This window comes from Tachyglossus aculeatus, chromosome X2 (assembly GCF_015852505.1).
Source record: "Tachyglossus aculeatus isolate mTacAcu1 chromosome X2, mTacAcu1.pri, whole genome shotgun sequence".
NCBI classification, from domain to species: domain Eukaryota; kingdom Metazoa; phylum Chordata; class Mammalia; order Monotremata; family Tachyglossidae; genus Tachyglossus; species Tachyglossus aculeatus.
Window position 1 is genome coordinate 29,780,464 of NC_052100.1, and position 27,255 is coordinate 29,807,718.

At 47.5% G+C, this 27,255-nt stretch overlaps 1 protein-coding gene across 2 annotated transcripts in view; it reads left to right on the forward strand.

Moving 5' to 3' along the window:
* Window positions 1-5,379: 5,379 nt before the first annotated feature.
* The window catches only part of CARMIL1 (capping protein regulator and myosin 1 linker 1), a 107,450-nt gene continuing 85,574 nt past the window's right edge, over window positions 5,380-27,255 (forward strand). For both annotated transcript variants that reach the window (XM_038771150.1, XM_038771151.1), the window contains exons 1-2: window positions 5,380-5,474; window positions 8,448-8,545. In XM_038771150.1, the coding sequence (XP_038627078.1) occupies window positions 5,432-5,474; window positions 8,448-8,545 (141 nt within the window). In that variant the 5' untranslated portion in view covers window positions 5,380-5,431. The remainder of the gene's footprint in view (window positions 5,475-8,447; window positions 8,546-27,255) is intronic.

Here is a 27,255-nt window from a genome sequence, read left to right on the forward strand (position 1 = left end):
CAAATGAATGAACACATTAGTGGCTGAGAAAGGTGAGTCGAGTGAGGGCACAGTGTTAGTTGTAGTATGCAAACATGGTCACCTGTTCTCACTGCCTCTTAGATGGCAAGGTCCATGAGAAAGCAAGACTGGGTCTGATCTGATTATCTGTTTCATTATTATTATTATTTTTACGGCATGGTGTAATGGACCCTGGCCTGGGAGTGAGAAGGTCATAGGTTCTAATCCCGGCTCTTCCACTTGTCTGCTGTGCGGCCTTGGGAAGTCACTTAACTTCCCTGGGCCTCAGTTACCTCACCTGTAAAATGGGGATTAAGACTGTGAGCCCCATGTGGGGCAGGGACTGTGTCCAACCTGATTTGCTTGTATCCATCCCAGCACTTAGTACAGTGCCTGGTGCATAGTAAGCACTTAACAAATGCCATTATTTTTATTATTATTATTAATGATAGATTGATTGATCTGGGGAACCAGGCCTTTCTCTGAACTCAGAGCTCCTCTCATGAGATCCAGTGGGCCCAGGGTTTCAGGACTCTCTGTACAGTACAGTGCATCCTTTATCCTGTCCAATGCATGCTCGCCGAGAAGAAAAAAAAATCTTTTGTTCACATTTCCCAGAGTTAACAGGGGCTGGGACCCCCAGGGACCTTATTTCTGAAACTTCTTTGTTATGGGTCAGAAAAGCCCTCTTTGGCCACAGATCTGGAGTGAAAGTAGTTTTCTGGAGAAGCTCATTTTTATTTAGCTCAGGAGGAAGATATTGGATCTCCTGATTTATTCATATTAATGTCTATCTCCCCCTCTAGACTGTAAACTCATCATGGGCCGGGAACGCGCCTTCTGACTCTCTGTATTGTACTCTCCCAAGCACTTAGAACAGTGCTCTGCAAATGAGTGCTCAATAAATACCACTGATGGATGGATTGATCACAAGACTATAAGAAAGCCACCCCCTGCATTTAGGTCCTCATTCCACTTCCTCTCCCACCTGTAATTCGTTTTGATGTCTGTCTCCCCTCTGGACTGTAAGTTCCTTAAATCATAACAATGACGGCATTTGTTAAGCGCTTAGTATGTGCCAAGCACTGTTCTTAGCTCTGGGGAGTTTACAAGGCAATTAGGTCGTCTCAGGTGGAACTCAACAATTTCAATTCCCATTTTACAGGTGAGGGAACGGAGGCACAGAGAAGTTAAGCGACTTGCCCAAAGTCACACGGCTGCCAAGGGGCGGAGTCGGGATTAGAACCCATAACCTCTGACTCTCAAGCCCGGGCTCTTTCCATTAAGCCGGGCAGCCTCATAAAGCCCGTTGTTGGGTAGGGGCCGTCTCTATATATTGCCTACTTGTACTTCCCAAGCGCTTCTCCCCCTCCTTCCCCTCCCCACAGCACCTGTATATATGTATATATGTTTGTATGGATTTATTACTCTATTTATACATATTTATTCTATTTATTTTATTTTGTTAATATGTCTTGCTTTGTTGTCTGCCTCCCCCTTCTAGACTGTGAGCCCGCTGTTGGGTAGGGACTGTCTCTATATGTTACCAACTTGTACTTCCCAAGCGCTTAGTACAGTGCTCTGCACACAGTAAGCGCTCAATAAATATGATTGAATGAATGAATGAATGAACAAATACCATCACGATGATTATTATCATCGGCCGGAGAAATCCCTCCCCGGATCCCCCTTTCTCCCCAACCTCCGTCGGCCCAGGGGATTTTGTGGGGGGGTGAAGTTGGTCTGGGGAGGGGTCAAAGGGCAACCCCCAGGGGATGGTCTGGGGGAGGGATGTGCCTGGCTGGGAATGATGATGATAATAATAATAATAATAATGATGGCATTTGTTAAGCACTTATTATGTGCCAAGCGCTGTTCTAAGCGCTGATGATGATGGTGAGCCCATTGTGGGGCAGGGATTGTCTCTATTTGTTGCTGAATGGTGCTTTCCAGGCGCTTAGTTCAGTGCTCTGAGCCCACTGTTGGGTAGGGACCGTCTCTAGATGTTTCCAACTTGTACTTCCCAAGCGCTTAGTACAGTGCTCTGCACACAGTAAATGCTCAATAAATACGATTGATTGATGGATTGATTGATTGATTGCTCTGCACCCAGTAAGCACTCAATAAATGGGGTTGAAGGAAGGCTGGTATTAGAGAAGCAGCGTGGCTCAGTGGAAAGGGCCCGGGCTTGGAAGTCAGAGGTCACGGGTTCTAATCCCAGCTCCACCACATGTCAGCTGTGTGAACTTGGGCAAATCACTTCACTTCTCTGAGCCTCAGTTACCTCACCTGTAAAATGGGGATTAAGGCTGTGAGCCCCCTCGTGGTACAACCTGATCACCTTGCATCTTCCCAGTGCTTAGAACAGTGCTTGGCACATAATAAGTGCTTAACAAATACCATTGTTATTATTATTCTTATTATTGGAGAAGCAGCATGGCCCAGTGGAAAGAGCCCGGGCTTTGGAGTCTGAGGTCATGGGTTCAAACCCCTGCTCTGCCAACTGTCAGCTGTGTGACTTTGGGCAAGTCACTTCACTTCTCTGGGCCTCAGTTCCCTCATCTGTAAAATGGGGGTTAAAATTGTGAGCCCCCCGTGGGACAACCTGATCACCTTGTAACCTCCCCAGTGCTTAGTAAGCGCTTAACAAATACCATTATTATTATTATTAAGACATGTACATATTTACTGTTCTATTTATTTTATTTTGTTAATATGTTTTGTGTTGTTGTCTGTCTCCCCCTTCTAGACTGTGAGCCCGCTGTTGGGTAGGGAACGTCTCTAGATGTTGCCGACTTGTACTTCCCAAGTGCTTAGTACAGTGCCCTGCACACAGTAAGTGCTCGAAAATACGATTGAATGAATGCATTATTATTTGTAAAGCGCTGAAAAGGAAGCCCGTTGTTGGGAAGGGCCCGTCTCTATTTGTTGCTGATTTGTCCTTGTAACCTCCCCAGTGCTTAGAATAGTGCTTTGCACATGGTAAGCGCTTAACAAATACTATTATTATTAAGACTTGTACATATTTATTTTATTTTGTTAATATGTTTTGTGTTGTTGTCTGTCTCCCCCCTTCTAGCCTGTGAGCCCGCTGTTGGGTAGGGACCGACTCTAGATGTTGCCGACTTCTACTTCCCAAGCGCTTAGTCCAGTGATCTGCACATAGTAAGCGCTCAATAAATACAACTGAATGGATGCATTATTATTTGTGAAGCGCTGAAAAGGAAGCCTGTTGTTGGGAAGGGTCTGTCTCTATCCGTGGCCCATTTGTCCTCTCCCAAGTGCTTAGCCCACTGCACGCAGTAGGAGCTTAATAAATACGACTGAATAAATGCATTATTTGTGAAGGGTTGAAAAGGAAGCCCATTGTTGGGAAAGGCCCGTCTCTATCCGTGGCCCATTTGTCCTCTCCTAAGCGCTTAGCCCACTGCACGCAGGGAGAGCTCAATAAATACGACTGAATGAATGCATTATATTTGTGAAGCATGTTGCCCATTCGTCCTCTCCCAAGTGCTTAGCCCACTGCACGCAGTAGGCGCTTAATAAATACAACTGAATGAATACATTATTTATAAAGCGCTGAAAAGGAAGCCTGTTGTTGGGTAGGGCCCATCTCTAAATGTTGCCCATTTGTCCTCTCCCAAGCGCTTAGCCCACTGCACACAGGGAGTGCTCAATAAATACGACTGAATGAATGTATTATTTGAGAAGTGCTGAAAAGGAAGCCTGTTGTTGGGAAGGGCCTGTCTCTAAATGTTGCCCATTTGTCCTCTCCCAAGCGCTTAGCCCACTGCATGCAGGGAGCGCTCAATAAATACGACTGAATGAATGCATTATTATTTGTAAAGCACTGAAAAGGAAGCCCGGTGTTGGGAAGGGCCTGTCTCTAAATGTTGCCCATTTGTCCTCTCCCAAGCGCTTAGCCCACTGCGGGCAGGGAGCGCTCAATAAATATGACTGAATGAATGCATTATATTTGTGAAACATGTTGCCCATTTGTCCTCTCCCAAGTGCTTAGCCCACTGCATGCAGTAGGCGCTTAATAAATACAACTGAATGAATACATTATTTATGAAGCGCTGAAAAGGAAGCCTGGTGTTGGGTAGGGCCCGTCTCTAAATGTTGCTCATTTGTCCTCTCCCAAGCGCTTAGCCCACTGCACGCAGGGAGCGCTCAATAAATACGACTGAATGAATGTATTATTTGAGAAGTGCTGAAAAGGAAGCCTGTTGTTGGGAAGGGCCTGTCTCTAAATGTTGCCCATTTGTCCTCTCCCAAGTGCTTAGCCCACTGCATGCAGGGAGCGCTCAATAAATACGACTGAATGAATGCATTATTATTTGTAAAGCACTGAAAAGGAAGCCCGGTGTTGGGAAGGGCCTGTCTCTAAATGTTGCCCATTTGTCCTCTCCCAAGCGCTTAGCCCACTGCGGGCAGGGAGCGCTCAATAAATATGACTGAATGAATGCATTATATTTGTGAAGCATGTTGCCCATTTGTCCTCTCCCAAGTGCTTAGCCCACTGCATGCAGTAGGCGCTTAATAAATACAACTGAATGAATACATTATTTATGAAGCGCTGAAAAGGAAGCCTGGTGTTGGGTAGGGCCCGTCTCTAAATGTTGCTCATTTGTCCTCTCCCAAGCGCTTAGCCCACTGCACACAGGGAGCGCTCAATAAATACGACTGAATGAATGTATTATTTGAGAAGCGCTGAAAAGGAAGCCTGTTGTTGGGTAGGGCCCGTCTCTAAATGTTGCCCATTTGTCCTCTCCCAAGCGCTTAGCCCACTCCAGGCAGGGAGCGCTCAATAAATACGACTGAATGAATGCATTATATTTGTGAAGCGCTGAAAAGGAAGCCTGTTGTTGGGAAAGGCCAGTCTCTATCCGTGGCCCATTTGTCCTCTCCCAAGCGCTTAGCCCACTGCACATAGGGAGCGCTCAATAAATACGACTGAATGAATGTATTATTTGAGAAGCGCTGAAAAGGAAGCCTGTTGTTGGGTAGGGCCCGTCTCTAAATGTTGCCCATTTGTCCTCTCCCAAGCGCTTAGCCCACTCCAGGCAGGGAGCGCTCAATAAATACGACTGAATGAATGCATTATATTTGTGAAGCGCTGAAAAGGAAGCCTGTTGTCTCTAAATGTTGCTCATTTGTCTTCTTCCAAGCGCTTAGCCCACTGCAGGCAGGGAGCGCTCAATACATAGGGCTGACTGAAGGAAAAACCTTTCCCTCCGCCCTGGCACCTAGGCCTGGGAGGTGTGGAGCCGGGAGAGGGAGGAGGAAGAGCAGGAAAAGGAGGAGGAGGAGGAGGAGCTAGGATCCCACCGCCCTCCCTCCCTCCCCGCAGCATGTAGCCGCCTCTCGGCCCGTGTCCCGCCGCCTCCGAGCGGCCCTCCGGCCTTCCCCCGGAGGAGGCCGCCCCAGGATGGCCGAAGAGGGGGCCGCCCAACTGCCCCGGGAGCTGCTCGGTGAGGTCCCCGGGGGTCGGGGGGTTCCCCTGGAAGGGATGAGAGAGAAGCCCCCCCAAATCCGGCCCCAGGCATCCGGAGGGGGGATGCGGCTTCGCGCCTGCATCCGTTGCCCTGGAGCCCACCAGGCCTGGGGGGGGATGGGGAAAAGGGGGATGGGGGGGTGGGCTTTAATTCTATTTGTACGTATTTATTACTCTATTTCTTTATTTTACTTGTCCCTATTTATTCTATTCATTTTCTTCTGCCAATATGTTGGGTTTTGTTGTCTGTCTCCCCCTTCTAGACTGTGAGCCCACTGATGGGTAGGGACCGTGTATATAGGTTTGTACATATTTATTACTCTATTTATTTTGCTTGTCCCTATCTATTCTATTTATTTTATTTTGTTAGTATGTTTGGTTTTGTTCTCCGGCTCCCCCTTTTAGACTGTGAGCCCACTGGTGGGGAAGGACTGTCTCTAGATGTTGCCAATTTGTGCTGCCCAAGCGCTTGGTTCAGTGCTCTGCACACAGTAAGCGCTCAATAAATACGATTGGTGATGATGATGATGGTGGGTAAGGACTGTCTCTATCTGTTGCCAATTTGTACTTCCCAAGCGCTTAGTCCAGTGCTCTGCACACAGTAAGCGCTCAATAAATAGGATTGATGATGATGATGATGATGATGACCATCTCTAGACGTTGCCAACTTGGACTTCCCAAGCGCTTAGTCCAGTGCTCTGCACACAGGAAGCCCTTAGTAAAGACGGTTGAATGAATATTTACTATTCTATTTATTTTATTCTGTTAATACGTTTTGTTTTGTCGTCCGTCTCCCCCTTCTACTAATAATCATGTTGGTATTTGTTAAGCGCTTAGAACAGTGCCTTGCACATAGTAAGTGCTTAATAAATGCTATCATTATTATTATTATTATTATTATTATTCTATTAATTGTATTCTGTTAATACGTTTTGTTTTGTCGTCCGTCTGCCCATTCTAATAATAATCATGCTGGTATTTGTTAGGCGCTTACTAGACTAGACTGTGAGCCCACTGTTGGGTAGGGACCGTCCCTAGATGTTGCCAACTTGGACTTCCCAAGCGCTTAGTCCAGTGCTCTGCACACAGTAAGCGCTCAGTAAAGATGGTTGAATGAATATTTACTATCCTATTTATTTTATTCTGTTAATACATTTTGTTTCGTCGTCCGTCTCCCCCTTCTACTAATAATCATGTTGGCATTTGTTAAGCACCTAGAACAGTGCTTTGCACATAGTAAGCGCTTAATAAATGCTATCATTATTATTATTATTATAATTATTATTATTCTATTTATTGTATTCTGTTAATACGGTTTGTTTTGTCGTCCGCCTCCCCCTTCTACTAATAATCATGTTGGTATTTGTTAAGCGCTTACTAGACTAGACTGTGAGCCCACTGTTGGGTGGGGACCGTCCCTAGATGTTGCCAACTTGGACTTCCCAAGTGCTTAGTCCAGTGCTCTGCAAACAGTAAGCGCTCAATAAAGACGACTGACTGAATATTTACTATTCTATTTATTTTATTCTGTTAACACGTTTTGTTTTGTCGTCCGTCTCCCCCTTCTAATAATAATAATAATCATGTTGGTATTTGTTAAGCCCTCACTGTTTCTAGACTCTGAGCCTACTGTTGGGTAGGGACCATCTCCATATGTTGCCAACTTGGACTTCCCGAGCGCTTAATACAGTGCCCTGCACACAGTAAGCGCTCAATAAAGACAGTTGAATGAATATTTACTATTCTATTTATTTTATTCTGCTAATACTTTTTGTTTTGTCTTCTAATAATAATCATATTGGTATTTAAGTGCTTAGAACAGTGCTTTGCACATAGTAAGCGCTTAATAAATGCTATCATTATTACTATTATTCTATTTATTTTATTCTGTTAATACGTTTTGTTTTGTCGTCCGTGTCCCCCTTCTAATAATAATCATGTTGGTATTTGTTAAGCGCTTACTAGACTAGACTGTGAGCCCACCGTTGGGTAGGGACCGTCCCTAGATGTTGCTAGCTTGGACTTCCCAAGCGCTTAGTCCAGTGCTCTGCACACAGTAAGCGCTCAGTAAAGACGGTTGAATGAATATTTACTATTCTATTCATTTTATTCTGTTAATACGTTTTGTTTTGTCGTCCGTCTCCACCTTCTAATAATAATCATGTTGGTAAAGCGCTTACTATTTCTAGACTGTGAGCCCACTGTTGGGTAGGGACCGTCCCTAGGTGTTGCCAACTTGGACTTCCCAAGCGCTTAGTCCAGTGCTCTGCACACAGTAAGCACTCAATAAATACGATTGAATGAATATTTACTATTCCATTTATTTTATTTTGTTAATACGTTTTGTTTTGTCGGCCATCTCCCCCTTCTAATAATAATAATAATAATGTTGGTATTTGTTAAGTGCTTACTACATGCAAGGCACTGTTCTAAGCGCTGGAACTGTGAGCCCGCTGTTGGGTAGGGACCATCTCTAGACGTTGCCAACTTGGACTCTATTTTCTTTGTACATATTTATTCTATTTATTTTATTCTGTTAATATGTTTTGTTTTGTCATCCGTCTCCCCCTTCTAATAATAATAATAATAATGTTGGTATTTGCTAAGCGCTTACTATGTGCAAAGCACTGTTCTAAGCGCTGGAACTGTGAGCCCGCTGTTGGGTAGGGACCGTCTGTAGATGTTGCCGACTTGGACTCTATTTATTTATTTTATTTGTACATATTTATTCTATTTATTTAATTCTGTTAATACGTTTTGTTTTGTCGTCCGTCTCCCCCTTCTAATAATAATAATAATAATAATGTTGGTATTTAAGCGCTAACTACGTGCAAAGCACTGTTCTAAACTCTGGAACTGTGAGCTGTGAGAGAATTAAGTCTCTCCCTGCCGATCCCTTCCGCCTTCCCTTTTTATGATAGTGGGTGATGAGTCTGTTCTTTTATTTCAGAAAGCATAAAGGATGTCCTTGGCCGGAAGATTAAAATTGCGGTGAAGAAGAAAGTGAAACTAGAAATCAAGGGAGACAAAGTGGAAAACAAAATCCTGGTAAGGGATTATACTTTTAAGTGTAAATGTGATGCCCAGGATGAGTTCCCTTCCTCTTGTTTGCAATATGACAAATGTTTTCTTCCTTTTGTAGACTGTAAGCTTCTCCTCTAGACTGTAGGTTCCGCGAAGGCAGGGACCATGTCTGTCATCTGTCCTGTTGTACTTTCCTAAATGCTTAGTACAGTTTCTGCACACAGCGCTCAATAAATACCGCTGATTGATTAATAGCTGCTGCGTAAATTAAAACTTGAGAAGCAGCGTGGCTTAGTGGAAAGAGCAAAGGCTCGGGAGTAAGAGGTTGTGAATCCTAATCCCGGCTCCGCCACTTATCAGCTGTGTGACTTTGGGCAAGTCACTGAACTTCTCTGTGCCTCAGTTTCTTTATTTGCACAGTGGTGTTCAAAGCCTGTTCTTCGTCCTACTTAATGTGAGCCCCATGTTCAGGGTCTATGTCTGACCTAATTAACTCTACCCCAATGCTTAGAATAATGCTTGAAACAGAGTAAGTGCTTAAGAAGTACCATAATAATAAGTACTGTGGAGCTGAGGCTGGGGTGACTAGGTCTTTGGGGATAAAATATCAGTTCTCCTTCTCCTCCTTCCCCTGCTTCTTCTTAGAGAAGCAGTGTGGCCTAGTGGCTAGGGCCTGGGACCTTGGAGTCTAAAGGACCTGGCTTCTAATCCCATCTCCGCCACATTACAATAATAATAATAATAATGATAATGATGATGGTATTTAAGTGCTTACTATGTGCAAAGCACTGTTCTAAGCGCTGGTCGGGTTACAGGGTGATCAGGTTGTCCCACGGGGGGCTCACAGTTTTTAATCCCCATTTTTCAGAAGAGGTCACTGAGGCCCAGAGAAGTGAAGCGACTTGCCCAAAGTCACCCAGCTGACAGTTGGCGGAGCTGGGATTTGAACCCATGACATCTGACTCCAAAGCCCGGGCTCTTTGCACTGAAACACGCTGCTTCACATATCTGTTGTGTGACCCTGAACTTGTCACTTCACTTCTCTGGGCCTCAGTGACCTCATCTGTTAAATGGGGATGGAGACTGTGAGCCCCACGTGAGACAGGGACTGTCCAAGCGCATTTCCTGGGATCCACCCCAGTGCTTAGTACAGTGCCCGGTGCATAGTAAGCGCTTAAAAAATACCACAATGATTATTATTATTATTATTATTATTCCCCCTTAGACTGTGAGCCCCATGTGGACTAACTATTTTATCCACCCCAGAGTTTAATACAGTGCTTGGTTGTGTCCATTGCCCAAGAGGAGGCCGTGACTTCGAAAGCCACAGACCTGGTTAGGATGACGGAGGCGTTGGAGCAGTAAAACGCCACCGACTTTTGGCTTACGACAAAACTCGCTCCCATTATCTCCCCAGTCATCAGCGCGGGGACCAAATAGCTGCCGTTGGGCCGGACTAGGTTTCCGCGTCACGACGGCAGATTTCCCTGGTTGGATGAGGCTTCTTGGAGTTTCAGTCTTGACCGGTGGGATCTTGGCTCAATTCCTTACGCGCTTAGTACAGTGCCGTCCACACTGTAATATGTGTTGTCGCATTGTCGCTGGTTTGAGGTGTGTGTGCGTGTAATCGAAAGCCACATGTGGCTCAGTGGAAAGAGCCCGGGCTTTGGAGTCAGAGGTCATGGGTTCAAATCCCAACTCTGCCAACTGTCAGCTGTGTGACTTTGGGCAAGTCACTTCACTTCTCTGGGCCTCAGTTCCCTCATCTGTAAAATGGGGATTAAGACTGTGAGCCTCCAGTGGGACAACCTGATCACCTTGTAACCTGGAGTAACCTGTAATTTGTAATCCACTTTATCGGGTTGGATTTGCATCTCTTTGTTCTTCCTGCGCTCACTGTTGGGACGTTTTTACCAGTTTCCCCACCTCATCAGGTTGTGGAAGTCCTTGAGGGTAGGGAGTAATCCTCTCCCAAGCGCTCAGCTCAGGGTTGGAGTTGCATCTTCTTGTTCTTCCTGCTGTCACTGTAGGGACATTTTTACCTGTTCTCCCCCCGTCATCAGGTTATGGAAGTCCTTGAGGGTAATAATAATAATAATGTTGGTATTTGTTAAGCGCTTACTATGTGCAAAGCACTGTTCTAAGCGCTGGGGTAGCTACAAGGTAATCAGGTTGTCTCACGTGGGGCTCACAATCTTCATCCCCATTTTCCAGATGAGGGAACTGAGGCCCAGAGAAGTTAAGTGACTTGCCCGAAGTCACACAGCTGACAAGTGGCGGAGCGGGGATTTGAACCCACGACCTCTGACTCCAAAGCCCGGGCTCTTTCCCAAGCGCTCACCTCAGGGTTCTGCACTCAATTAAATCAATCAATCGTATTTATTGAGCGCTTACTGTGTGCAGTTAAACACCACTGGTTGATGTCCAAAGGTCAAAGGTGATCGTCACATCATTCGAGGAACTTCCAAGTGGTTATTAGGGAATGAGCGTGAGGCTCTGGTTTTGACTCGACCTTTGCTTGAGATACTTGACTTCTCCGCACCTCAGTTTCCCCCTTTGTGGAGAGGCTAAGGCCTGCCCCTTCCTGCTTCCCAGACATGCTCGGGCAACAGAGAACTCCAGAGCGTTTCTGAGACTGTGGCGTGCTGCCGTGGATGGAGTCCAGGGGTTGTAGAGGAAGTCTAAAGGGCCCAAGTGAGAGGGAGAAAAAAGGAAGTGAGGGGCCTCGGACGTGGCGTGGTCTGAGGAAATGAGGAAGTGGATGGCTGATTCACAGGCCCAGATTGCACCTTCCCCCTAAACCTAGCAGCCCGCGAGGGGCCTGCTGGCCCTGGCCAGAGAGAGAGGGGTTGGGGTTTGGGCCGTGTGAGCTGGGGCAAGAGTGAGCCACTTGGGGACAAGTGGGGCTTTCCCCAGAGGTGAGGGCCAAGGGGCCAGCAGATTACCACCATCTTCCTTGTTGGTATTTATTGGCCTTCCGTTGTGTGCAGGCTCCAAACTCGGGGCTCGGGAATGGACTGTCGAACTAATAAACAACATTGGTCCTTGTCCTTGGGGCTCCTGATGAGGTGATGGAGAGAAAGAGGGTTGTCAGTCAGCCGGTTATATTTATCGAGCGCTTACCATGTGCAGGGCACTGTACTAAGTGTTGGGGAGAGTAAAATATAACGATAAATAGACATTCCCTGCCACGGTGAGTGTACAGTCCGGCGAGGTCGGAGGACAGTCTAGAGGGGGGTGTTGTCTGGGAGGAGGGAGAGTGTCCTACTGGGTTGGTGGCGGGGAGACTTGCAGACAGCAAGCCTGATCTCAAGCGGTCAGCCCAGCTGGGGCTGGAGTGGGGGAAATCGGACCGTCCCGGAAAGGTGGTGATGCAGGAGGGCGGAAAGGAAGGAGACTCTCAAATTCTTCTTGGACTTCGAACCTGACCGCTGGAAAAGTGCCACGCCATTAGGCAGGGCCACGATTAGCTCTGCCATATAACCTGGACGGTTGCTGATTGGGACCTTAGCCAGGGAGATCTCCCCTGACCCCTGTCTCATTCATTCACTCATTCATTTGTTCAATCACATTTATTGAGTGCTTACTGTGTGCAGAGCACTGTACTAAGCACTTGGGAGAATAAAATACAAGAGACAGACATATTCCCTGCCCACAACAAGCTACAGTCCAGAGGTGGGGAGACAGATATTAATATAAATAAATTACAGATATATACACAAGTGCTATGGGGCTGGGATGGGGGGATGAACACAGGGAGCAAGTCAGGGAGAAGCAGAAGGGAGTGGGAGAAGAGGAAAGGGGGGCTTAGTCAGGGAAGGCCTCTTGAAGGAGATGTGCCTTCACTAAAGCTTTGAAGGTGAGGAGAGTCGATCAAATCTGTGGGATTTGAGGAGGGAGGGTGTCCCAGGCCAGAGGCACGATGTGGGCGAGGGGTTGGTGGCAAGATAGCAATCGAGGCACAGTGAGAAGGATGGCACAGAGAAAGGATGGCCCCCGATGCCACTGTAACTGGGGAAGCCTTGAGTTGGGGTGCCAGGCGGCTGTCCAGGTGGATGTTTACTGAGCAGAGCCCGGGAATTCCCGGAAAAGGAGTTATAACAAAGTTATCATGAGTGAGAGGTAGGAGACCAGGAAGAGGGGAAGTCTGTGCTCAGTCATTTCTCTCAGACTGGGAGTCCCTTGTGGGATAAGAAATGTGCCTGATCCGATTATCTTATATCTGCCTCAGCACTTAGCCCAGTGCTTGACACAGAGTAAGCGCTTAATGGAAAGCACAATTATTCCTGCCTGGTATGCCTGGTCCAGGGTTGGGACAGCTTTCGGCATCAATCCCAGGACTTGGGCAGCTTGATTTGTCTCAGGATGTGGCTGGACTGGAAGTCTCCATGGTGGCCAGCTCAGTGACCCCAGCCCCTTCTGGTCCCCACCAAGCTGTTTGGGGGACATGGTGTCATCGCAATCCAGATCCTCCCATCTCAATCAATCAATCAGTGGTATTTATTGAGTGCTTACTATGTGCAGAGCACTGTACTGTAAAGCACTTGGGAAAGTTCGATACAATAGAGTCAGTGGACATGTTCCCTGCCTACAAGGAGCTTCCAGTCCCAGATCCAGTGCTGGGCAGATCCCAGCACTAGGCTTGGGGGTGGGGGCAGACAGGCATGCTAGAGGACGTCTTCCTGCCCTTCAAGGAGCTTTCAGTCTAACGGAGAACACAGAGGCAGCCTGGCCTAGTGGATAGACCATGGGGAGTCAGAGGACATGGGTTCTAATCCCGGCTCCGCCACTTGTCTGCTCCGTGACTTTGGGCAGGTCACTTCACTTCTCTGTGCCTCAGTTACCTTGTCTATAAAATGGGAATTAAGACTCTGAGCCCGATGTGGGACAGGATCTGATTAGCTTGTGCCTCCCACAGGTCTTAGAGCAGTGCTTGACACATGGTAAGCACTCAACAAATACCATTATTATTATTATTATAAATAAATGGATGTGATGTGACTCGGTGAAAAGAGCACAAGACTGAGAGTCAGAAGACCTGGGTTCTAATGCCACTTGCCTATGGTGGCTTCAGTTTCCTCATCTGAAAATAGGGATTCAGTACCCACCCGCTGTCCTTCCTCCTTTACGTGTGAGCTCCACGTGGGACAGGGACTGGGTCTACCTCAGTGCTTACCATGGTGCTTGGCACATAATAAGTGTTTAATACCACTAATGTTATTCATTTCGAGAGATTAGGTATAAATAATAAAATTGAGCAGATAAATTGCTATTAGTGCTGAGGGGGAGGTGTGATTGGGCACCTTGAAGCTGAATCTGGTGACTGGCTGGGGAAAGGTCAGAGATCCCCAGGTAATGATGGGCCGTAAACTTCCCGAGGGCAGGGATCACGTCTTTTAACTCTGTGCCAAGGCTCAAGGACCTCTGCTCCCTGGACTGGCTACCTGTCACCCACCGGGCTCAGCCGACCCTCAGCCCATCTTGGGTGTCTGGAACAGGCCCACGTGGGCTTCTCCGGGTACCTGGGGAGGGTCCGGTCAGCTTTCCAGACCCACATCCTCGCAGGTGGAGGGAGCCACGCCAACAGTCTGTCCATCAATCGTATTTATGGAGCTCTTACAGCGTGCGGAGCACTGTAGTAAGTGCCTGGGAGAGTACAGTATAACAGATAAATTCCCTGCCCACAACGAGCTTACAGTGAGCCCACTTTTAGACTGTGAGCCCACTGCTGGGTAGGGACTGTCTCTATATGTTGCCAACTTGTACTTCCCAAGCGCTTAGTACAGTGCTCTGCACACAGTAAGCGCTCAATAAATACAATTGATGATGATGATGATGAAGAGACCCCCAAATTGAGAGTTCAGAGTGGGCAGGGGGCTGACCATGGCAACTCAAGTCATTCAACTTCTGTGCCTCAGTTACCTTATCTGTTAAATGAGGATTAAGACTGTGAGCCCCATGTTGGACATAGACCTGATTAACTTGTGTCTACCCCAACACTCAGTACAATGCCTAGCACTTAGTAAGCGATTAACTAATTCCATAAAAAAATAAAAAAGAAGCAGAAAAGATGAGTGCAACAACAGTGATAAGGAGTGGCGGGGTGAGAGGTAAATACCCAAGTGCTGATATGGCTGTTCGGGGAGGAACAGGAAAGGAGAGGAAAGATTAATCAGCAAAGGCCTAAACACTTTTACAAGGCCGGGGCTCCTCTCTCCCGGAAAATAGCCAGCACGCTGTACTGCCAGACGGAGGCTAGCCAAAACCCCCAACGCTGGAGGAAGAGAAATATTTCAGGGTCAGCCACGCCCCTGGAATCTGGAATTTTAATCCATAGCACATTGCTCCGGGCACAGTTTTGTTGGGAGCGGGGCCCCGGATACTAATTGTTATCAAGGACTTCTCCCATCTGACTGTGGCCCTTTACCCTTTGTCCTCCTGGGCCCAGGAAGTTTCCTTCTCTCTTCTTGTCCTCCCCTTCCTGTTCCCATAATCCGCGGGAAGGATTTCCCATAAAGAAATGTGCATCATTGAATCCCGTTGGCTAATTCCACTACCACATTCAGCCTAACTAACCCTCTTTCCATTGCATGACTCAGTGGTAAAGAGGAACCTCCCCCCTCTTGGGGATTTCTAAGGATCCACCTTAATAACTGTGGTATTTATTAAGCGTTAGCCCACTCTGAGGACTGGGGTAGATCAAGCTAATCGAATTGGACACGATTCCTGTGGCTTTCCGTCCAAGGGATAGAAAGAGGGGGTATCTTATACCCCAAATGCAGAGGAGGCAGGGAAACAGCGTGGCCAGTGGAAAGAGCACAGGCTTGGGAATCAGAAGGACTTGGTTCTAATCCCATTTCCTCCACTTGACTGCCGTGTGGTTTGGGGCAAGCCACTTCACTTCTCTGCGCCTCAGTTACCTCATCTGTAAAATGGGGATCGAGACTGGGAGTCCCATGTGGGACATGGACTGCATCCAACCTGACCAGCTTGTATCTACCCAAGTGCTTAGTACAGTTCCTGGCACTTAGTAAGCACTTTACAAATTCCATTAAAAAAAACAAAAAAAACGGAGGTTCAGAGTGGTGAAGTTTTGTTGTCTGTCTCCCCCTTCTAGACTGTGAGCCCGTTGTTGGGTAGGGACCGTCTCTATATGTTGCCGACTTGTACTTCCCAAGCGCTTAGTATAGTGCTCTGCACACAGTAAGCACTCAATAAATACGATTGAATGAATGAATGAATGTCTCCTGTCTGCCCTGTCCTGTACGCACTTTGAAAGGAAAAGGGTATGGGCGGTTTAGGAGATTTTAATCCCCTGAGGTTTTCCTCAACCAGAATTAGCCTCATTCTTCCACCCACTGAGGGCGAGATCATTTTTCTACAAAAATGTTCAGTCCATGTTTCCCCGCTCCCCAAGAACCTCGAGTGGTTTCCCTTCCAACCTCCACATCGAGCAGAAACTTATTGAAGGCACATCTCCTCCCAGAGGCCTTCCCTCTTTTCCTCTTCTCCACTTTCTTCTGCATAGCCCTGATTTGCTCCCTTTATTCACCAACAACCCAGGTCCACAGCACTTTCGTACATATATCTGTAATTGGTTTATATTAATGTCTGTCTCCCCCGCTAAGGCTGCAAACTCGATCTAGACAGAGAATGCATCTGCCAACACTTATATTGTACTCTCTCAAGTGCTTCGTACAGTGCTCTGCCCGCAGTAAATGCTCAATAAATATATTTGATTGAGAAGGGAGCAGAATTGAACCAAGTGAGGCAGCCACGGTATTTGTTCCAAGATTGTGGGGCTCAGGCCCGGCGTGTGTTTTGGAGTTGTGGTTCAGGCCTTGTTGTCGTGAGCTGCTGAACTGAGGTGGGAGAGAGCGGCAGGTGGATGGCGGGATGTGGGGAGGGGGACTACTTATAATCTTATCGTCTTTCCCCCTCCCGTCTGTTCCCCCTTGCCCCTGTGAAGGGCCACCCTGCGAAATGACTTGTCCTGCTGCATAAACAGGAAGGGCTAGTTCAGCCACAAACCTGGCGGGCCTCCGGGAAGCCGCTTAGTAAAGGTTCCTTTCATAGTGATGTTTGTCTCTTTTAAGAGGAGGAAAAATGTAAGCCCGTCCCTCTGCTTCAGAGGGCCGGTTTGCCTTTAAAAGAGCTGGCCATGCCATCCGGCGGTCAGCGGGGCGGGGGAGGGTGACTGTCTGGGACAAGGTCAGTCTATCACGAAGGGAGATATTGTCCAGCCGAACGGCTGGGTTTGGGTGTGACTGGGTCATGACGGAGGGTTTTCCGTTTTCCCGGTTCTCGGAAGGCTGCTCTGCTTTTGGACGGGAGAATTGGGGAGAAACCGGAGGTTCTGTTGGTTGTTTTTGAAAAGCCCTCGTGCTGCTGGACGTAAATTAGTCGCAGATGAGAGAGGGAGAGTCCGCCCTCAATTTTGCAGGGAAACCCCGTCGCCGTTCCAGACTTGTTAGCCGGTTGGGCGAAAGCCTCACAGAGAAGGCTGACTCTCAATCAGTGCTATCTGTTGAGCATCCACTGGGCACTAGGCGCTGTACAAAGCGCTGCGGAGAGAATCCAACAGACCCAAGATGTCCATCTTCCGCCCTCAGGGAGCTTGCAATTTAATAGGGGAATCTCTTGGTGGTACACTTGTTGGATTATCAGTAAATTTCAGTTATCTGCCTGCACCCTGCGATCAATTGTAGCCGCTGGTTTAAGAAATGATAGGGCCTGAGGAGACACTCAGATGGTGGGAAGACAGGGCGTTTTGGAGCTTAGGCTGAACGCAGAGAATCCTCTTAACTTTCTGCCCTGCAAGTTCGGATCAGTACACCGAGTGGAAAGGTTCGTCATGAGAGTCTCAGCGTGTGTCGACATAGGAGGGACTTTGAAGAATGACAGATAGTGCCGTGTGATGCGCGTATCATGTAATGCACATGATACATATCTTACCAACCAAAAGAATCAATCAGTAGTATTTACCGAGTCGCTACCGTGTACGGAACGCTCTGCACCAAGTGCTTGGGACAATGCAAGAGTTGGCGGACATGATCTCTGCCCTCAAGGAGTTGAACTGAAACCCCGTCTTAAAATTATCTGTGCTCCCAGGCCTGAATTTTTTTCCTCCACTCTGTAGAGACTGCAAAGGGTCCAGGGCCCTTATACACAGGAATGAATTCCATAACCGGCCAAGCAGTCTCTCCTGAAAATTCTTTTCAACCCGCATTTTTACTCTGCGACTCTACAACTGTCAAGTGTTGTTCTCCTCCACCTTCCCTCCGCCTCCTCCGCCCCCTCCGCAGCCGTGTCGGGTGCCTAGTGTTGTGAGCTGGAAGATGTTGGCGGCACTTTAGCTCTGTGGAAAGAACGAGGCGCTGGGAGTCAGAAGGCCTGGGTTCTAGTCCTGCTGCTGAACTGTTGCGTGACCTTAGGGGGATCGCTTTACCTTAATGGGTTGTCACTCCCCCATCTGTAAAACAGAGGAGGGAACTGAGGTTCAGAGAAGTGAAGCAATCTGTCCAAGTTAACACAGCAGGTGAGCCAGAGAGATGGAACTAGAAACCCAGATCTCCTGATTCCCAGCCCTAGTCTCTCTCTCTCTCTCTCCACATTAGACCACACTACCGTCTCTGGGAGACTGACCTGCTTCTGAGGAAGTTGCCCAGTGTCAACTCATTAAGGTCAACTACATTTTACAGTTTGGAGAAGAGGAGCGGTCTGGGAAGTAGGTTTTTGATGTGAGAAGCAGGGTGGCCTAGTGGAAAGAGCACAATCCTCCGACCTGGTGATGGCCTCCAAGACTGTCAAAGACACCTCAGAGGAAGGTGGCGTTGAGGTTTGGGCAGGGATGGGCTGGGAAGCCGCTAGTCAGAAGCAGGAAATGGAAGCCCACCACATTTATTGGCAAGTATAGGCATTGCCGTGGCTCTCCTTTCTCTGGGAGACTGTGGTCGTGGCCTAGTGGAAAGAGCACGGGTCGGGAGTCAGAAGAACGTGGGTTCTAATCCCGATTCTGCCGCTTGTCTGCTGTGGCATGTTGGACACATCACTTCACTGTTCTGTCCCTCACCTGTAAAATGGGGAGTAAGACTGTGAGCCCCATGCGGGGCAGGGACTGTGTGCATCCTGATTAGCTTGTATCTATCCAGCACTTAGTTCAGTGCCTTGGCACTTAGTAAGCGCTTAACGAGTACCATGAAAAAAAAAAAAAGCTGGTCTGCTCAGGTCTGTTGCCCTCCAGTTTAGGATGGGAGTCCCTCCAGGGCAGGAATTTCCGCACATCAGTTCTGCCCTTGCCTGGTAACCCGCTTTGCCATGGGAGGTGCCCGGGGAACCCAAAAGCCCTAAGATGACTTATTCACAAACTGCCGGCCTCCGGGGGACAGTATGTTTTGGACCCGGTGGACCTGATGGGCAACGTTCACCTTGGTCCAGTGTGACAGCTGGCCTAGGGGATTCATTCACTCATTCATTCAATCGTATTTATTGAGCGCTTACTGTGTGCAGAGCCCTGTACTAAGCGCTTGGGAAGTACAAGTCGGCAACCTCTAGAGACGGCCCCTACCCAACAACGGGCTCACAGTCTCGAAGGGGGAGACAGACAACAAAACAAAGCATGTGGACAGGTGTCAAGTCATCACAATAAATAGAAATAAAGCTAGATGCACATCATTAACAAAATGAATAGAATAGTAGGGCCACCCCCAACCCGGCGACCGTGGACCTGTCAGAGAGAGTGTGTGTGTGTGTGTGTGTGTGTGTGTGTGTGTGTGTGTGTGTGTGTGTCTGTGTGTGTGAGAGAGAGAGAGAGAGAGCGCACCTGTCTACCATGATCCCACAGTGAATGAAAGGTGCTGTGCACACAGTAAGTGCTCAATAAATACGATTGAATGAATTAATGAAAGGATGCTGGGGCAGCATTCAGGAGCTGGAAGCAGCAGTCAAGGGGTCCCCTCTTTAATAATAATAATAATGATGGCATTTATTAAGCGCTTACTATGTGCAAAGCACTGCCCTAAGCGCTGGGGAGGTTACAAGGTGATCAGGTTGTCCCACAGGGGGCTCACAGTCTTCATCCCCATTTTCCAGATAAGGTAACCGAGGCCCAGAGAAGTGAAGTGACTTGCCCAAAGTCACACAGCTGGCGATTGGCAGAGCCGGGTTTTGAACCCATGATCTCTGGCTCCAAAGCCCGGGCTCTTTCCACTGAGCCACGCTGCCTCTCTACTCTCGCTATTCTCTTCTCTCCTCTCTTTCCGGGATCCGAAGGCTGGCACAGAGGGTGAAGCGGAAGGGCCTGGCCATGGGGAGGGTCAGGGAAGAGGGTTTTATGATTTCCCTGGAGTTTCCTCAGCCTGCTCGCGGCAGAGCTGTTTCCTGAGGAAGGATGCCATCTGCCCCTCCCTCCCCGGGCCCTCATTTCTCTGCTGGCCAGCAGCCCAGGACCAGACTAGAAGAAGCAGCCTGGCCTAGTGGATAGAGTCAGAAGGTCCTGGGTTCTAATCCTGGCTCCCCCACTTGCCTGCTGTGTGACCTTGGGCAAGTCACTCATGTCGGTGCCTCTGTGTGACTTTTGTGCGGTAACACGAGCCTGGATGGACGCTTCCTCGGCGTTGAAAGGAGCAGTTTAATAATGGTATTTGTTCAGTGCTAATTATGTTCCGGACACTGTCCTAAGCCCTCAGGGAGATAGTCTGAGCAGATCTGACCTACTGATAGCTCACCTCCTCCAGGAGGCCTTCCCAGACTGAGCCCCCCCATTCCTCTCCCCCTCCCTCCTTCCCCTCCCCACAGCACCTGTGTATATGTTTGCACAGATTTATTACTCTATTTATTTTACTTGTACGTATTTGCTATTCTATTTATTTTATTTTGTTAATCTGTTTTGTTTTGTTGTCTGTCTCCCCCTTCTAGACTGTGAGCCCACTGTTGGGTAGGGACCGTCTCTAGATGTTGCCAACTTGGTCTTCCCAAGTGCTTAGTACAGTGCTCTGCACACAGTAAGCGCTCAATAAATACGATTGAATGAATGAATCAATCAATTTGTGGACCTCAGTGAGCACCAGTCTAGGCACTTAGGAGAACACTTTCCCTGCCTTCATTGGGCTTACAATCAAAATAGGAAGTCAGAGAACTGTGAACCACTGAGTATTCGATAGGTGCATTCTCTGGAGAATTTGGGAATAGATTAAAAATAAGCAGACTTTTTTTTGTTTTGTTTCATCTTTTAAACAACATTTGTTAAGCCTTTACTACGTGCCAGGCACTTGGGTAGATAGAAGTTTGTCAGGTTGGACACAGTCCCTGTCCCACTTGGGGCTCGCAATCTTAATCCCCATTTTACAGATGACAGAACTGAGGCACAGAGAAACTAAGTGACTTGGCCAAGGTCACACAGCAGACAAGTGGCATAGCAGAGATTAGAACCCAAGTTCTTCTGGCCTGTGCTCTTTCTTCTAGGCCATGCTGCTCCTCACCTGGATCTCAAGGTATTTTGGGCTTGAAGATGATGCTAGCCTTAGGGAGATTCATTCATTCAATCGTATTTATTGAGCGCTTACTGTGTGCAGAGCACTGTACTAAGTGCTGTTATCAATGAGCGTGAGGGGCAGCTGATAAGGGAGCAGGAGACTCAAGGTCCCTTCTGTGTCGTAAATGTTTTCAGCGACTAACCCGTGCAGCACCATGGCAAAAATCCCAACAAATTCACAGAGCTTTCCGAAGCAGGAAGTTGTTTTCTGGCAGGGTAAATAAGGAAGTCTCAGAGGTTGGGTGGGCATGCGGTGATATTTCCCTGAAGTGTCTTCTACGCTGAACGGCTTGGGTGAATTTTCAGAAAAAATGACTGCTTTGTCCTGTAGTGAATCAAATATGGATATCTCTCTTCCACACACGCACTTACACATGATGAAAAACGCTCTTGATTTAGTGTGTGCGAATGGCAATTTGGGGGGAAAATTGCTTGATTGCCTTCTACTAAGAAGCTGATGACTTGATTCAATAAATTCACCAGAAACATGATGCCCTGTGATGGAGAGGAACCCTTATTGATGTTCTAATTCCGCAGAGCCAGGTAATGGGGCTGACCGCAAATCTTTATTAATTATGACGTTAAGGATGGAGTCTTGCACATTTCTTCTTCTGCTCAGCCATCCTTGGCTGGGGGTGGGGGTTGTCACCGGCCTCATTATCCCTGTTTTTTTATGAAAATTTGAGTTAGATGTAGAATTATGAAGCCACTCTTCACCACCACTAGCAGAAATGATTGGGTGCCGGCTGGCTCCCTGTGGGAGAAGAAGAGGAACAGTGTTGCCTAGTGGAAAGATCACAGCCTGGGTGTCAGGCAGTGTACTAAGTGTTGGGGCAGATATACATTAGTCAGGTCAGACACAGTCCTTCTCCCACCTTGAGTTCGCAGTCTAAATGGAGAGAGTAGAATTTAATACCCAGTTTACAGATGAGGAAACTGAGGCACGAGAATTTAAACTCATTCATTCATGCAATCGTATTTATTGAGCGCTTACTGTGTGCAGAGCACTGTACTAAGCGCTTGGGAAGTACAAGTGGGCAACATCTAGAGACGGTCCCTACCCAACAACAGGCTCACAGTCTAGAGAGGGGAGACAGACAACAAAACAAAACGTGGACGGGTGTCAAGTCATCAGAATTAACAGAAATAAAGCTAGATGCACATCATAAGTCCAGACTAGGTAACAGATTGCACTTGACTGCTTTGTGTCATTAGAACAGTGCTTGGTACATGGTAAAGCGCTTAACAAATGCCATCATTATCATAACAAATTGTGATTATTTTTGCTCCCAGAGGCTCTACTTTTGCAATTCTTGCTTTCAACTTTCATGTTTCTAAGCCACAACTACGTACAGGCATTTGCCTGGACTATGGGCTGGATCCTAGGTTTTTGTTTGTTTTTTTTTATGTTATTTAAGCACTTACTTTGTGCCAGGCCACTGGGGTAGATACAAACAAATCAGGTTGGACACAGTCCATGTCCCACATGGGGCTCACAGTCTTTATCCCTATTTTATAGATGAGGTAACTAAGGCACAGAGAAGTGAAGTGACTTGCCCAAGGTCACCCAGCAGAAAACCGGCAGAGCTGAAATTAGAACCCAGGTCCTTCTGGTTCCCAGGCCTGGGCTCTGTTGTTGATTATATGGACATGGCATCCGGGTGGGAGGGATGTAAATCTATCTTTTGGGTAATGTTCCTTCAAGGGAGGTGTGTTCTAGGAGAATCAGGAAGTCCTACAGAACAGGCAGAGCAAGGTTTTTATGTTTTAAGTATTTGTTCCAAACACTATATTCTGTTCCTGGACTGATGAGGGACAGCATGTCAGACTCCATCCCGAGTGAGGCCTCTTTCCCCGCCAGGGTCAGCACGATGACCTGCCCATCCCGGGCCTCTGACAGTCATCCCAGCCCTCTTTTAGGGACTGGGAACTGGTTGCCCTCCTGGAGTCCCACCTGCATGGTTGATCCATCTAACACCCCTGACTCTGCCCTCTACTTCCCCTCCAGCGACCCAGCGTTGACCATCCAACACCCCTAACTCTCCCTTTCTCCATCCCTGCCTCTCCCCTAGCCATCCAGGACAAACCATCTGATACCCCTCACTCTCCCTTTTCCATCCCTGACTCTCCCCCAGCAACCCAGCACAGACCAACCAACATCCCTGACTCTCCCCCTACAAGTCCAGTATGAACTTCCTAATAATAATAATAATAATAATAATAATAATAATGACATTTATTAAGTGCTTACTATGTGCAAAGCACTGTTCTAAGCGCTAGGGAGGTTACAAGATGATCAGGTTGTCCCACAGGGGGCTTACAGTCTTAATCCCCATTTTACAGATGAGGGAACTGACACAGAGAAGTTGTGATTTGCCCACAGTCACACAGCCGACAAGTGGCGGAGCCGGGATTTGAACCCATGACCTCTGACTCCCAAGCCCGGGCTTCCTACCCCTAAACTAAACCAAACTCTTCTCGGACCTACTGGAAATTTTGTCCTGAAGAGCCTCCTGCGGTAACGGACTCTTCCGAATATGTCTTTCTCCAAATTACTCTTGACACAGTACAAAGCCACAACACTAGCAAATCTCGTTTTGGTTTGCACTGTCCATTAACGTAGATGTCCTCCATATGTCGAATTGATTTAGGACTACAATAACCCTAGCTACAGATCCTAACAAACAGACTACTTTATACAGCTCTATACAGCTCCTGTTCAGTTGAGTCCCAGGAACCGCAAGCCCCTCACAAATGGGCACACATACACACACTCCGGTTGGAAAGGAAGCATTGTGTGACGGGGGTGACTGCCTGTGAAGCTTGAGTCATTTAAGTGGATTGTTTATTATTTATGTTCAAGAGGTGGTGAGATCTTATCTCTGAGGGTATTTAAAGCCCTTGTATCCCGGACCACAGAAGGGCCTTTCTTGTTTAGATTGGACATTGTTTGCCTTCCAAAAGCTTTGTCTGCTTGGAATGAGCTTAATGGTTATTCATTCATTCATTCATTCAGTCGTATTTATTGAGCGCTTCCAGTGTGCAGAGCACTGTACTAAGCGCTTGGGAAGTACAAGTACATGCTGCCTGTTGGTCTGACTCCACTCAACTTCCATTCTCATGGAACTTCCTGGTACCTATAGCGGATCCTCCTCCGCACAGACTGTAGACCCGTTGTGGGCAGGGATTGTCCCTCTTTATTGCTGAGTTGTACTTTCCAAGCGCTTAGTACAGTGGTCTGTGCACAGGCTGTCAGCTCCTTGAGGGAAGGAATCCTGTCTACTACTACTACTACTAATAATGGCATTTATTAAGTGCTTACTGTGTGCAAAGCACCGTTTTAAGTACTGGGGAGGTTACAAGGTGAACAGGTTGTCCCACGTGGGGCTCAGAGTCTTAATCCCCATTTTACAGATGAGGAAACTGAGGCCCAGAGACGTTAAGTGACTTGCCCAGTCACACAGCCGACAAGGGGCTGAGCAGGGATTAGAACCCATGACCTCTGACTCCCAAGCCACCTTTGTACTCTCCCGAGTGCTTCGTACTGTGCTCTGCACACAGACTGTTGGCTCCTTGAGGGTAGGGATTGTGTGTACTGACACTCGTGAATTCTCCCAAGTGCTCAACTCACAACATCTATGCCAAGAGGCCTTCATTCATTCATTCATTCAGTCAGTCAGTCAGTCAGTCGTATTTATTGAGCGCTTACTGTATGCAGAGCACTGTACTAAGCGCTTGGGAAGTACAAGTTGGCAACATATAGAGACGGTCCCTTCCCTAAATAAGCCCTCTTTTCCTTTTCTTCAACTCCCTTCGTTATTGCCCTGACTTGCTCCCTTTATTCATCCCCCTCTCCCAGCCCCAAGGCGCGCTCTGTACACATCTGTAATTTATTTCTATTAATGTCTGTCTCCCCCTCTAGACTGCAAGTTCGTTGTGGGCAAGGAATGTGCCTGTTATATTGTTATATTGTACTCTCCCAAGCGCTTAGTACAGTGCTGTACACACAGGAACTGCCCAGTAAAGACAACCGAGTGACTATCTCCTCCTCTCAAGTTCTGAGTGGAGTGCAGTGATCTGCACAGCGTTTGCACCCTGTGAATACCATTGGTTGGGTATTTCGGGGGGTGTATTTTGTTGTCTGTCTCCCCCCTTCTAGACTGTGAGCTCCTTGATGGGTAGGGAGCGTCTCTGTTGCCGAATGGTACTTTCCAAGTGCTTAGTACAGCGCTCTGCCTCCGGTAAGCGCTCAGTAAATACGATTGCCCCTCTCCTCTTCCTCCCACTCCCTTCTGCGCTGTTCTTACTTGCTCCTTCATTCATCCTCCCTCACAACCCCACAGCACATAAGTTTATATCTGTATATATCTGTAATTTATTTATTGATTGATATTAATGTCTGTTTCCCCCTCTAGACTGTGAGCTCATTGTGGGCAGGAGCGTGTCTGTTTGTTGTTATATTGTACGCTCCTAAGTGCTTAGTACAGTGGTTTGCACACAGTAAGCACTCAATAAATACGATTGAATGAATGACTCCTGAAGGTTGGCCAGGATGGGACCACACGAGACTCCCCCTCAGGAGCCGGAGACCTGTAGACTGAACGTGCGGCCCTAGGAATCGTTTCTTGGGTTGGCGGCTTCACGGCTCCTTCGTTTATTCATTCATATTTATTAATCATTTTCTGTGTGCAGAGCACTGCACTAAGCCCTTGGGAGAGTACAGTACACCAATCAATCAATCAATCGTATTTATTGAGAGCTTACCGTGTGCAGAGCACTGTACTAAGCACTTGGGAAGTGCAAGTTGGCAACATCTAGAAATGGTCCCTACCCAACAGTGGGCTCACAGTCTAGAAGGGGGAGACAGAGAACAAAACAAAACATATTAACAAAATAAAATAAATAGAATAAATATGTACAAGTAAAATAAACAGAGTAATAAATACGTGCAAACATATATAAATATATACAGGTGCTGTGGGGAAGGGACACATTCCCTGCCCACAACAAGCTTAGAGTCTAGAGGGGGGAGACAGACATCACTACGAATAAATAAATGACAGATATGGACGTAAGTGCTTTGGGGGCGGGAGGGGGGAAGAACAAAGGAAGCAAGTCAGGGCGACACAGAAGGGAGTGGGAAAAGAGGCCGGGCTTAGGAGTCGGAGGCCGTGGGTTCTAATCCTGCCTCCGCCACTTGTCAAGCTGTGTGACTTTGGGCAAGTCACTTCACTTCTCGGTGCCTCAGTTACCTCTGGAAAATGGGGATTGAGACTGTGAGCCCTACGTGGGACAACCTGATGACCCTGTGTCTCCCCAAGCGCTTAGAACAGTGCTCAGCAAATAGTAAGCGCTTACCAAATACCAACATTATTATTATAAAAGGAAACAGGGGGGGCCTAGTCTGGGAAGGCCTCTTGGAGGAAGTGCGCCTTCAATAAGGCTTTGGGGGGGGGGAGAATAATTGTCTGTAGGATCTGAGATCTGGGATCTTACCTCCTTCCCTTCCCCACAGCACCTGTATATATGTATATATGTTTGTACATATTTATTACTGTATTTATTTATTTATTTATTTTACTTGTACCTATCTATGCTATTTATTTTATTTTGTTAGTATGTTTGGTTTTGTTCTCTGTCTCCCCCTTCTAGACTGTGAGCCCACTGTTGGGTAGGGACTGTCTCTATATGTTGTACTTCTCAAGCGCTTAGTACAGTGCTCTGCACACAGTAAGCGCTCAATAAATACGATTCATTGATTGATTGATCTGAGGAAGGAGGGCATTCTAGGCCCCCGCTGGCACATGGAACTGAAGCGTCGCATGGCTTCTCGCTTGTCCCCGCTCACTTGTCCCCGGAGCGGCTCTGAGCAGGTGTTCCCCCCCGGGGGATCCAGGAGCAGAGTATTTATTGAGCGCTTACTGTGTGCAGAGAACTGTACTAAGCAGCAGTCCACACACCTGGTGCTCTGAACATCAAATACAGTGGCACAACAGGAATATTCATTCAGTCGTATTCAGTGAGCGCTTACAGCGTGCAGAGCACTGTACTAAGCGCTTGGGAGAGTACAGTATAACAATAAACAGGCAATTTCCCCGCCCACAGTGAGCGTACAGTCTAGAGGGGGAGGCAGACATTAAAGAAATAAGTAAATTACGGCTGTGGACATAAGTGCTGCCGGGGGAGGAATAAAGGGAGCAAG